The sequence below is a fragment of the Gymnoscopelus microlampas genome, assembly GCF_963454915.1.
Source record: "Gymnoscopelus microlampas genome assembly, chromosome: 22".
NCBI lineage: Eukaryota > Metazoa > Chordata > Actinopteri > Myctophiformes > Myctophidae > Gymnoscopelus > Gymnoscopelus microlampas.
In genome coordinates this window covers 4,912,966-4,924,373 of record NC_139959.1, presented here as the reverse complement: position 1 = coordinate 4,924,373, position 11,408 = coordinate 4,912,966, and the positions used below count along the sequence as shown (strand labels likewise).

Here is an 11,408-nt window from a genome sequence, read left to right as displayed (position 1 = left end):
CTTGTAGATCGGCTATTTTCACAAGTTTTGCCTCTTTCGTATATTATTTGACAATTTGGCCAATGTTGGACCAGTTTTTATAGGCTATATCAGGGGTCTTCAACGTTTTCAGGCCAAGGACCCCCTAGCTGAGAGAGAGATGAAGCAGGGACCCCCTTTATATTGTATAAAATTGTGTTTCAGATTAAACTTTTGCCGGTGACTAATGAAATTGTGGAAGGAACCATAATATGAAGGGGGGGGGGGGCGTTCTTAAACAAACTCATATAAACTTATAAACTTAACATATGAATGTGTTGACGTAACATGACTTATCTAATCAGATCTCACATCATTATAATAGGGAAGTCAACAATGAAATGTATTTTATAGGTTTAGTTTTTAGATGTGAGAGAAAAGGGAAGGAACCCCCCCTTTTGAATGGGAACGGCCATGTTGTGTTTACGTTATTACATATACAACCCCTAGCGTGTGACCACCAGGGTTGCCATGTCTGCTTATTATAAGCGACTTTGGGCTTATAGTTGCTTATTTGGGCTTGCTGTGCAATGTTGTTTAAAGCAGTGGTTCTCAAACATCTCGGCCCTCTACCTGGCAGTAGAACCGGGTTGACGGGGAAACCGGTTTTTAATGGCAGCAATGGCTACAACAACAGAATAGGATGAGGGGGGCTGCTAATGTTGTTATGTTGATTTTTTGTTCCCCCCCCCCCCCCCCCCCTGGCGGAGCAGGGTTTTACAGACCGGGCCATGGCCTCGTTGGCCCCAATGACCGTACGGACCCACACACAAGATTTGTGTCGTTGAAAATAGCTCAAAAAGATTCCACATTTTTCACATTTTCTTCAAGATTAAACAAAAAACGTAATAACAACTACAAGATCGACGTGCTGTGAGCTTGTAGATCGGCTATTTTCAAAAAGCCAATGTATGTTGGGCTCATGTAGGTACATACGGTAGTCGCTTCTTTTGGGCTTGGTTGCGTGTTTCTCTCACAAAACCTGGCAACACTAATGGCCACCAGGCATAGATTCTGCAGCAACACTATTCTACTGTGCTTAGTATTTATAAGTTATTAAGTTATTTATGTAGACGTGACACATCGGGATAAATAGTTTTTAGTTGTGTGATGGGCTCACAGCCGCGGTGTTGTCCCTCTATGCACGTTTTAGTGTATTTCACCATGTTTGTCTTACTATTTTCCATCATCCTCTCATCTGTACCTATTCATTCGTCAAAGGCGAAGAGAAACGACGCGCCGATCGTTGGTAAGTAAGGTTACAGTAATAATAATAATTAACTAACATGGTAGTTTTTGAGCTGGTCGCAATAAGCCTAACTTTCGTTTTTATTTTATTGTTTATTTTATTTTTTATCAATAATGTCTCCAGGCAAAAAACAAGGAATTAAGTGACAGGATCTGCCACACTTGATTTCATAGTGATTTTAATCATTTGATTTAGATTAAGTTACAGAAAAGTCTCTGAACACAAGAGTTTGAAATGATAATAAATAGTTTACGTGACTTTTTATCGTCTCCGCCAGGCCGAAAGGCATGGACGAGACTGCATGGGCGCGTTCGGATATGCACCCCGGTCTTCAACAGAGGGTCCGGGACCCCTAGGGGTCCTCAGAGTTACTACAGTGGGTCCGCCAAATCTTTGTGTGATAAGAGGGAAAACCGCGCTCAGGGCATATATCCGAAAGCGCCCTATCGGTACACAGACATTAACTCTATAATCATTAAACAAAACTGGTCTTTCAGCTTTTTCATATTCCATCCTGATTGGCTAATGGCTTCCAAAGTTTGTGTGCTCCGTCTTTTTTTTAAACTATAATTTTTATCCCGCGATTTTGTAACCCTTATTTTTTCACCCGGTGACAATTTCTAAGTGATCCTGGGCGCTACACTCCCCTCACCAGCCTAGGGAGGTCAGGGCCGAGCTCATGCCTCCTTCAATGCATGAGAGCCAACTGACCTTCTTGTCACCTGACCGGGGGGAGTTTCCCTGGTTGGACGTAGCGCGTGGAAGGAACACGTTATTCCAACCAGTTCCCTTCTCCTTCATCAGGCGCCCCGGCTGTCAGGGGGGAGGCGGTATAGCGACCAGGATTACTGCATGTTTTTGTGAGGGTATTAACTACCCTGAGAGACACGGGGAGAACATGCAAACTCCACACAGAGTAGGCCCTTTCGCCAACCCCACCTAGGGTATGGGCGCTGATGACGCGGAGGAGAAGACACGCCCCAAGCGCCCACAGCGTCCCCGGCACGAATCGAACCCAGGACCTTCTAGCTGTGAGGCGACTACGCTACCGACTGCGCCACCGTGCCCCCTGGAGTGCTCCGCCTTGAACAAAATGCCTCAAATCATGAACGCAGTGTGCAATTTCTGTGAAATTTTGCACGCACATTTGCACTAGGCCGAGAAAGAAATGCCACTTAAAAAATCAATTCAGCCTCATGGTGGGACTGTAACAGGAAGATTTGTGTTTTTACCCATAACTGCACTGATCTGCGGAAAACATTTGCCCTGCATTTTTCACATCTACATTTTATAGCGCCACCAGGAGGCCTACTTATGTAAAACAATTTATTGGATACTACTCCTTCAGATTTTATCAAAAAATCACGCAAATCGGTACACATGATCTCTAGTCATGTGATCAAGTCGAATCTGTTTGATTTTTCATATTCCATCCTGATTGGCTAAGATTGACAACGAAAGTTTGCAGGAGTGGCAAACTTGCTGGCAAAACATTTTTAACAATCTTTTGAAAATAGCAGATCTACAAGCTCCCAAGGAGTCACATCGCGACACATTGTGAGTTTGTAGATCGCTTTTTTCAAATGGCTGAAATGTATATAGGGCTGTGGTTAATTTATGTATTGTAATAATAATCAAAATATATGAAGTAACTAATAACTAAAGATTTCAAATAATTGTAGTGGAGTAAAAGTACGATATTTTACCTCTGAGATGTAGTGGAGAAGTAAAAAATATTGAAAATGGGAAATACTCCAGTAAAGTAAAAGATACCTAAACATTGTACTTAAGTACAGTACTTGAGTAAATCTGTAAATGTTACTTTACACCACTGACTACTGTTTACTTTGTGTGGTTTCTGGAGGCATACTGGCTCAGGAGCTCCGTACCCCACAGCTAAACAGGACAGCTTATATAGCTGCCTCCTATGTCAAGTTCCTGGAATCAGCTGGAGCAAGAGTTGTCCCGATAATGTAAGCTTTTCGTCTCCTTGTGTTTTTGTTGGGATTTGTTATTGTGCTTAATGTTAGACATGAAAAACAAAAACAACAATTGAGTAGGCCTAAATATTTCCATGCAGTGCGTGCATGATCTTTATAAACACACACACACACACACACACACACACACACACACACACACACACACACACACACACACACACACACACACACACACACACACACACACACACACACACACACACACACACACACACACACACACACACACACGTTGTCTAGGGGCAAGAGAGGCCAAACATCTTTGGCTAAAAGCAGCTCCTAAAATGGTTGAGTTAGGGTGTAATTATTCCCAGTCTCACTGAATGCTCTGTCATGTGGGGATGCATGTAGTATTATTATTATTAATAATAGTGTAATATTATATAGAGAATAAAATGTGTATTGTGGGTTAATAATTAATATTATATTATTTAAGAAGAGGATATTTCATTTGGTGACCGCACGTATGCGTATGTGCACGTGTGTTTGAGGGAATCTCAGACTACGCTCTGCAAAAAACGGGACTACACCACTGTGCGTGCGCGCGCGCGCACACACGCACGCACGCACGCACGGACGCACGCGCACACGCACACGCACACACACAATATACAAATATCTATACAAAATATTAGTGACATTCTGACACTATTGTGACAGGACTGTTTGCTAAAGGCATTTTACATAATCATGTAATAGGACTGGTTGACTTGACACCTTCACTGTCCTTATGCCAAAATGTTACACAACCATGTTATCTTCCTTAACCTTTGATAAGACTCCTGTTTCATTCACAGGGTGAACCAGACAATGGAGGAGTACAAGATTCTCTTCAACTCCCTCAATGGGTAATCTCCCTCTCTCTCACTCACACACACACACACACACACACACACACACACACACACACACACACACACACACACACACACACACACACACACACACACACACACACACACACACACACACGTTTGTTTTGCTATACTTATTCTAAACATCAACATTTTAGGACAGCAGTTTCATGAACAACATTGTTATAATTATTTTGCCATTTGTAACCGTAACCTAAAGTCTAAAAATGTCAGATCTACAAGCTCACAATGCGTCGCAGTGCGACGCATTGTGAGCTTGTAGATCTGATATTTTTCGGTGCACTACACCAGCGTGCAACTAAGTATGAATCAGGCATAGATCTAACCCCAACCCCTAAAACTAATTGCAAAATCTATCTCTAAAAATCTTTTTATCCATAAATCCACCATTTCTCTTGTGAGGACCAGGAAAATGATCACAACGTCTCTTTGTCAAATTCTACTATACTTGTGGGGACATTAAGTTTGTTTTGCATGTGCGCACACACACATGCACACACCACTTTTCTATGTGATAACTGTCACATTTTCACATTTTATGTCATGCATTCTTAAAGGCATTGACGGCGAGTCAGAGATAAACAAACACCGCGCCTCCAGCAGTTAGTTTCCCCGACCACCAGGGGGTGACGCAGGAGGGACTTCCATAGAGCTAAAGGGACTTCTGATGGGGCCATGCCGAAAATAGGTTGCTTTATTCGGATATAATTCGCGGAACTGCCTGCCCCTGCTGGTTCTCTGAATTTTTATTTTTAAATAGGCTCTTTCATGATAAATTGACCACATATATGAAGTTAAACAACTAAATTCTATCCAAACGCTATCTTAAAAGTAAATTCTGTGCCTCAAAAACGAAGTTTGAAAGAGTTTTAAAACCGAAAGTAAAAAGTTCGCACGGACGCGCACATGCGTGCGTTAATTTACGACCCGGACAAACATAAACAGAAGGGAAAATACGGATTTCAAAAAGATGACTGTGTTTCAATGCAGGAAAACACCCCAGCATCATTATATTGTGGCTGATAGAGGGGGAAAAATGCTAAATATATATATATATATCATATATATATATATATTTCTTTTTTTAAATTTAGGCTTAATGTTGCCTAGAATCCCTTTAAATTTAACCAAACTCACACTTTTTGTATGATACGTTACGTACAGTATGTATTTTATGAGTTTTTATCATGTGACATGATACAAAGTACTATACAGCATATGGGAACTTTATAGCTTTCACAATTAAAGTGCAGCCTGAAATATTCCCCATTTAAAAAAGTGGCTACTCTTACAAAATGGCATTGTCATATTTTTGTAAATTATCAACGTGACTCCAGAGTCCAGACAATGTATTTCAGCCGATGGACATGAAATCCACATATAACTCTTAAGCCTAATCTATACCTCGTTGCACAACGGTGTCGCACGACAAAAATAACAGATTTTCAAGCTACTTGCGTCATGTTGTCATCTTGAAAATATATATCCCATGTTGATGCATTTTGTTTGTCTTCCCACAGAATCCTCTACCCAGGGGGGGGTGCCAGTCTTATCTCCTCTGGTTATCAGAGGGCTGCAAAAGTATTTTATGATCTAGCCTTAGAGGTACGAGTACAAAGCACAATTCTAATCATAATTTTCTTTGTTATTTCAAAAGCTGTAGCTTAATGTATTTGATGTCGATGTGAACTGGTGTTTTTTTTTATGAACTCAGAAAAACAAATAAGCACATCCTCCGTTCTTTGGTGCTGAGCTTTAACTGTATGAACAAAAGTAATATAGAAACAAAAATAGGGCTCGCAACTCACTTTAATGCTCCAAGGTTTATTAAACAAACAGCAGATACGACGTTTCGACCCTTTCGGCCCTTTTCAAGTATATGAATACTATACAACATATAAAATTAATATAAGTGGTTAAAATAATTGTGATGCTTTATAAACAAATGTTTCTGGGGGTCCTCGGACCTCACTTTTGCTGTAGCTATAGCCTCATTCATGTGACAATAATAAATAAAATCCAATGATATGTTTCAGGCCAACTCCAGAGGTGACTACTTCCCTGTGTGGGGCACGTGTCTTGGATTTGAGGAACTGACTTACTTAACCAGTGGGAAACTACTTCTCTCACACACCAACACAAGTGGGGTCGCCTTACCACTCACTTTCACTCCAGGTATTTAATACATTAAAAGGATAGTTCACCCCCAAAATGACTTTTTTAAAATCGATTAGTCACCCCCATGGAGACTTGAATTCATGGATATTTTTTGTTTTTTGTCGCATTCCTAAGCCAATAATTTGATGACCAGCAGCGGTTCCGTTAGGAGACACAAAGAGTCTCCTTTGTGTCTCCTGCCGGAATCGCTGCCTACCGGTCCGCTTGTCATCAAATTATTGGCTAAGGAATGCGACAAAAACTAAAAAATATCCATGAATTGAAGTCCATTCAAGTCCTCCATGTGGTAGCCTCGGAAACCCAGCCTTTTTTTTTGTTTCAAAAGAAAAACGTCTGGGCGAACGGTGCAGGAACGATGGTCTTAGGACCTTGTTAACTCCTAACCAACCAGAGTGCAGAGGGGCGTCGCTCTAAATTTGGTGACGTCAGCCTGCTCCGTGCACAGACCGGGGGGGGGGGGGGGGGGGGAGGCGGGGACATAGATTGGTGAAGCAATCGGAGGACGCGCCTGCTCCGGGCGCCTGGGTTTGGATCCGCCCTTCGAGACCATGGATTGCTCTCGTTCTCTCAGTCTATCCATGTGGTGACTAATCAATAGAAAAACTTTTACTATATCAGTGGTTCTCAAACTTTTTCATGTATATGTATTTGGCCACAGAACCCCCATCTCAAAATATTGTGTCCCAGAATGGGACCCCCCCAGAAGCAAAGTTTGGAGTTAGAAACGGTCACTTTAAAACATACATATTCAAAGATTTGCAAAAATGTTCACGATTTAAAAAAAAGCAGATATACAAGCTCATAGCGCGGCACTGAGCGCCATGCTATGAGCTTGTATATCTGCTATTTATGTATAGCCAAAGAAATCTGAAAATGACACAGATGCTTTCCCGATCTTAATGGATTAAGGCCGGGGAGAGGGTTGGTTCAGAGATGATATAATCCTCCATTTACTACAAATGTATCCATTGTGAAATTGTCAACTTGTTCACTTCGCCACATCTTTGAACCGCTGCTTTGAAAATATATTTCGAAACCTCATACGACCAAAACTGTTACTTTTCAGGGTTCAAATTCAACAATTGCAAAATTAGCAGATCTACAAGCTCGAAACGTGTTGCTTCACGCCACATTTGGAGCTTGTAGATCTGCTACTTTTGATGCTTTTATGTGACACTGTAGTATGATCAAGTAGGGGGTTCATTTACAAATAAAAAACACAAACTGTTCAAATATGGAGATAAGAGGTTTCTGCCCGACAGCAACGATATTATTTCCCTTGCAGGACTGAGCTGTTCATTAGACTGCTGGGTGACGCATTGATGTCATTGTAATAGTTTTCATTCATATGAAAACAAAACGGGGTGTGACGTCAAGTCACCAATTATGTCGACATATCTATGACATTGACTCCATATTTGGGCGAAGTTTCAGCCCGATCCGATCACCCCATTCGGATGCTATCAACGCATTGAATGGGACATTATCACCTTTTATCAGACCATCGAATGGGCGAAGTAGGCGACATACTGACCTACCCGCGATTTATCAGACCATTGAGTTGAGTGTTAATTTCAGCCCATCAATTATTTTTAACCTTTCTTTGTTCTCTCTATCAACAATTTTTTTGCAGACATACGGTATCCTGTCTGACACTTGTTATTGTGTTTTGCGGACTTTCCATATGACAATTATTTTTAGGTCATGGTACAAATCTCTTGTATAGTTATACAGTTTATACAGTTGAAAGCTGTTCAAATACCCATCGCAGGTACCTGACAGTAAATGTTTGAGCAAGCCTGCTTAATAAGTGTTTAATAAATATGCAGCTGTGCATATTTATTAAACACTTAAAGCAGGCTTGTTCAAACATTTACTGTTGGGTGCAGGGCACACGAAGAGCTTACATTTACTGTAAGCTTACCGCCCTCTTTAATTGCAGTCAAGCCTCACATTCATCATCTTTCATCAGTTCTATTTATTCTATACATTCTATACCTGTTGTGTAATAATGTCTCCGTACTTTTCCTCTAGCCCTATGAACTTGTGCACATGTTATCCACCCCCATACATTTTAACAAGTCAGGTTTATGCTTTTTGATAAAATAAAACTATACTTTTATACACTTTTTCTCAACAGTACCGATAGGCACAGAATCGTAAATCATGTTGTGGGGACTGCTCCGCCTCTGAGTAGGTCAGTAGCTCCTGATTACACCCAATGAATGGTCTAATAAATCGCGGGTAGGTCAGTATATCGCCTTCTCGTCGCCTACTCGCCCATTCAATGGTCTGATAAAACGTGAAAATCTCCCATTCAATGCATTGATAGCATTCGAAGCCGGTGTCTTGATTAGCCCTGGACGGACACACACACACACACACACACACACACACACACAGGCAGTAGACCCATTTGAATCAGTGCTGAGTTACGACATTTCCCTGTGGTTTGCCAGCTGCACGGTGGCAGAGAGAAAAGGGGAAAAAAGAAGGGTGTCATAAACACAGCTCAGAGAATACCTGCATGCCCTCTTCCATCTCTGGGGGAACCTCTACAAGAAACATAGTTTCAGAAGAGCAAAAGGCATCCTCAGGGATTCATCCCACCCAGGTCGCTACCTGTTTGAACTGCTGCCCTCAGGGAGGCCATAAAAAGCAAAGCAAAAACAAACTAGCTTTTATCCCAGAGCTGTTATTGCTCTGTAGATCTGCCATTTTCACTAGTTTGGCTCCCGGGCAAACGTCTTAATTTCTCTTTTGGGTCTGGAGCTAAAAAGTTTGGGAACCACTGGTCTAGTACAATGACAAAGAGATTCTGATTCTGTAGGAAAAAAAAGAGATTCGATATTGTAGTAATGACCTTACTGTATATTGCCTTGTCTCATTCCCAGACTCCAAGCAAGGCAAGATGTTTAAAGGCTTCCCAGCAGACCTTTTGCAAGCTTTAGCTTCTGAGCCGTTAACAGAGAACTCACACATGTGGAGCCTTTCAGTGGAGGTACAACACTCACTAGTTATCCTGTAGTTTGTCCCATAAAAGCCATTTAAAGAAGTTTACCTTTACCATTGGTTGAGCCACTACACTGTACACAAGCCAAGGGGGAAATAAATATAACATTCTCTAATTGCCACCTTCCGTATGATAGCAGAGTTCAGGGATTAATTACGTACATCTTTAATAACTGAGCTGGTCATAGTGGCACCATTGCTCTAGTCTAAACAACACTTCTACTCCTTATTGGTGGTCTGTTAATGTTGTTGAAATAGGAATCAAAGACTATTCCATAGTGGCACTTGAAGGTGAGTCTGAATAAGAATGTCAGCTAAGCATCTTAAGATGTACAAAGTGGCAATGATACTTGTGATCAATGTTTAGATGGCAATTTAACGCATATTTTATAATGTCAGATTGGTTTATATGGGATGAAATGAGGTGTCTAGGTGACACCTACTCAACAATTGCAGTTAAATTATTCCTTTGTCATTCCAGAGTTTCAATAGCAACCAAGAACTGAAGGAGTTTTACAGAATTCTGACCACAAATACGGACGGGAAACTCGAGTTTGTGTCAACAATGGAAGGTAAAACTGTTTTTTTTCTTATTTCACAAATATACAGCATATACGTAGATAGACAGACACTGACCTACAGTTTTGATTGAGTAGCTGCATGATGTAATTCGCTCTGCTCTGGCTTGGCCCGTCATTCTTCACCCTAGAACAGTGGTTCCAAAACTGGGGGTCCCCAAATTATTTTGGTGGGTCCATTGTTTTCTCACTCAACAGTAAACAAACAAAATACAGTATGAGTGTATGCAGGTTATCTGCACTTTTCTAAAGTTACAAATATGATTTTGGAGGGTCGCGACCCTCCAAAATCTACGGCCTGAAACGTTTGGGAACCCTTGCCCTAGAAATGTCAGTTTATCCGAGTGTAAAGCACTGTAGCTAAAGAGACTCGACACAGATCATGGATGTTGTACTCTGTTGTATCTCTCTCCTTACCTCTCGGGCAGCATACGACTTACCAATCTACGCCACCCAGTGGCACCCAGAAAAGAACGCATTTGAATGGACCAATCCTGTCATCCCTCACTCTCCATCCGCAATCAAAACCACGTTCTACATGGCCGACTTCTTTGTCAACGAAGGTTTGAACATACAGTCTGCTCATACAGTACATACTCATGAATCAGTGAATAAAGCCATGCAATAATTCCGTCCTCTAAACTTGGCATCGTTTCCTCGCTCAACAGCCCGGAAGAGTTTTCATCGATTTGCCAGTCAGGAGGAGGAGAAGAGAGTACTGATTTACAACTTCAATCCCGTCTACACTGGAATCAACAAGTCCTCGTTTGAGCAACTCTATTACTTCTGATGTTGTTTTGGACATTTCCATCTCACTTCAATGACACTTCTGAATGCGATTATTTATATGCTGCCTTATTTTATTGCAAATGATTGCACAAACGTTTTGAGCCAGATGTAAGGTGTGTGGGGGGGGGGGGCTTGAGCCAGATGTAAGGGGGGGCTCCAAGGAAAAAAGGTACTATTACATCATACTTGGGATGTGCAATGTAGTTGAAAGTTTGAACTTGTAGAGGCCAGTCAGTGCAATGCTTAATGGGTCTCAGGGTGAAGTTACTCTTTAAAGACGCACTGAAGTGACATTTTCGGGCATTTTATTTTGAAGGTTCAGCCTGAAACGTCGGTTCAACGACTCTAATCCAATCAGAAGGTCCCATCCCTTCAGGCCATGGGACGTTGGATCTCAATCACTTCAGCCGTGGGCAACACGGCTAGTGTTTGTTTACAAGTGAGAGAGAGACGGCCAGTGAAGCGCGTTTGCTACTACCTGGCTTATTTCTAACCTATAATGTTTTCAGATACATATTTTAGTGTGCAGATGAAGTTTAAAATGAGTAATACACTCATCTTCAATGAGATTCAAAACGGAGTATCTCTGTAATTAAAATCAGCTGTGTTTGAAGAACGTGCAGCTATGGGAATCAAACAGGTGCATGTAATCAAGATTCATTTATATTCACGAAGGTCGAGTTATGTCATCACGCAGCACGTTTTC

The 11,408-nt window shown here is 41.4% G+C and overlaps 1 protein-coding gene across 1 annotated transcript; it reads left to right on the top strand.

Annotated features, from left to right (window-relative positions):
• Nucleotides 1–1,042: 1,042 nt before the first annotated feature.
• On the top strand, nt 1,043–10,801 carry LOC311038751 (gamma-glutamyl hydrolase-like). Its single transcript, XM_084048344.1, has 9 exons — nt 1,043–1,267; nt 3,132–3,240; nt 4,068–4,118; nt 5,666–5,750; nt 6,182–6,320; nt 9,218–9,324; nt 9,817–9,907; nt 10,342–10,476; nt 10,582–10,801. Exons 1-9 carry the CDS (start codon nt 1,129–1,131, stop codon nt 10,701–10,703), a joined length of 978 nt encoding a protein of 325 aa, XP_083904470.1. The 5' UTR covers nt 1,043–1,128; the 3' UTR covers nt 10,704–10,801.
• Nucleotides 10,802–11,408: the final 607 nt, after the last annotated feature.

What these genes read in the sequence shown, in the direction of transcription:
- LOC311038751 (XM_084048344.1), top strand. Translation starts at nt 1,129, where the DNA reads ATGGGCTCACAGCCGCGGTGTTGTCCCTCTATGCACGTTTTAGTGTAT. An exon ending in AAACGACGCGCCGATCGTTG is followed by an intron (nt 1,268 to 3,131) that starts GTAAGTAAGGTT and finishes TGGTTTCTGGAG; the next exon opens with GCATACTGGCTCAGGAGCTC. An exon ending in CGACTTCTTTGTCAACGAAG is followed by an intron (nt 10,477 to 10,581) that starts GTTTGAACATAC and finishes CTCGCTCAACAG; the next exon opens with CCCGGAAGAGTTTTCATCGA.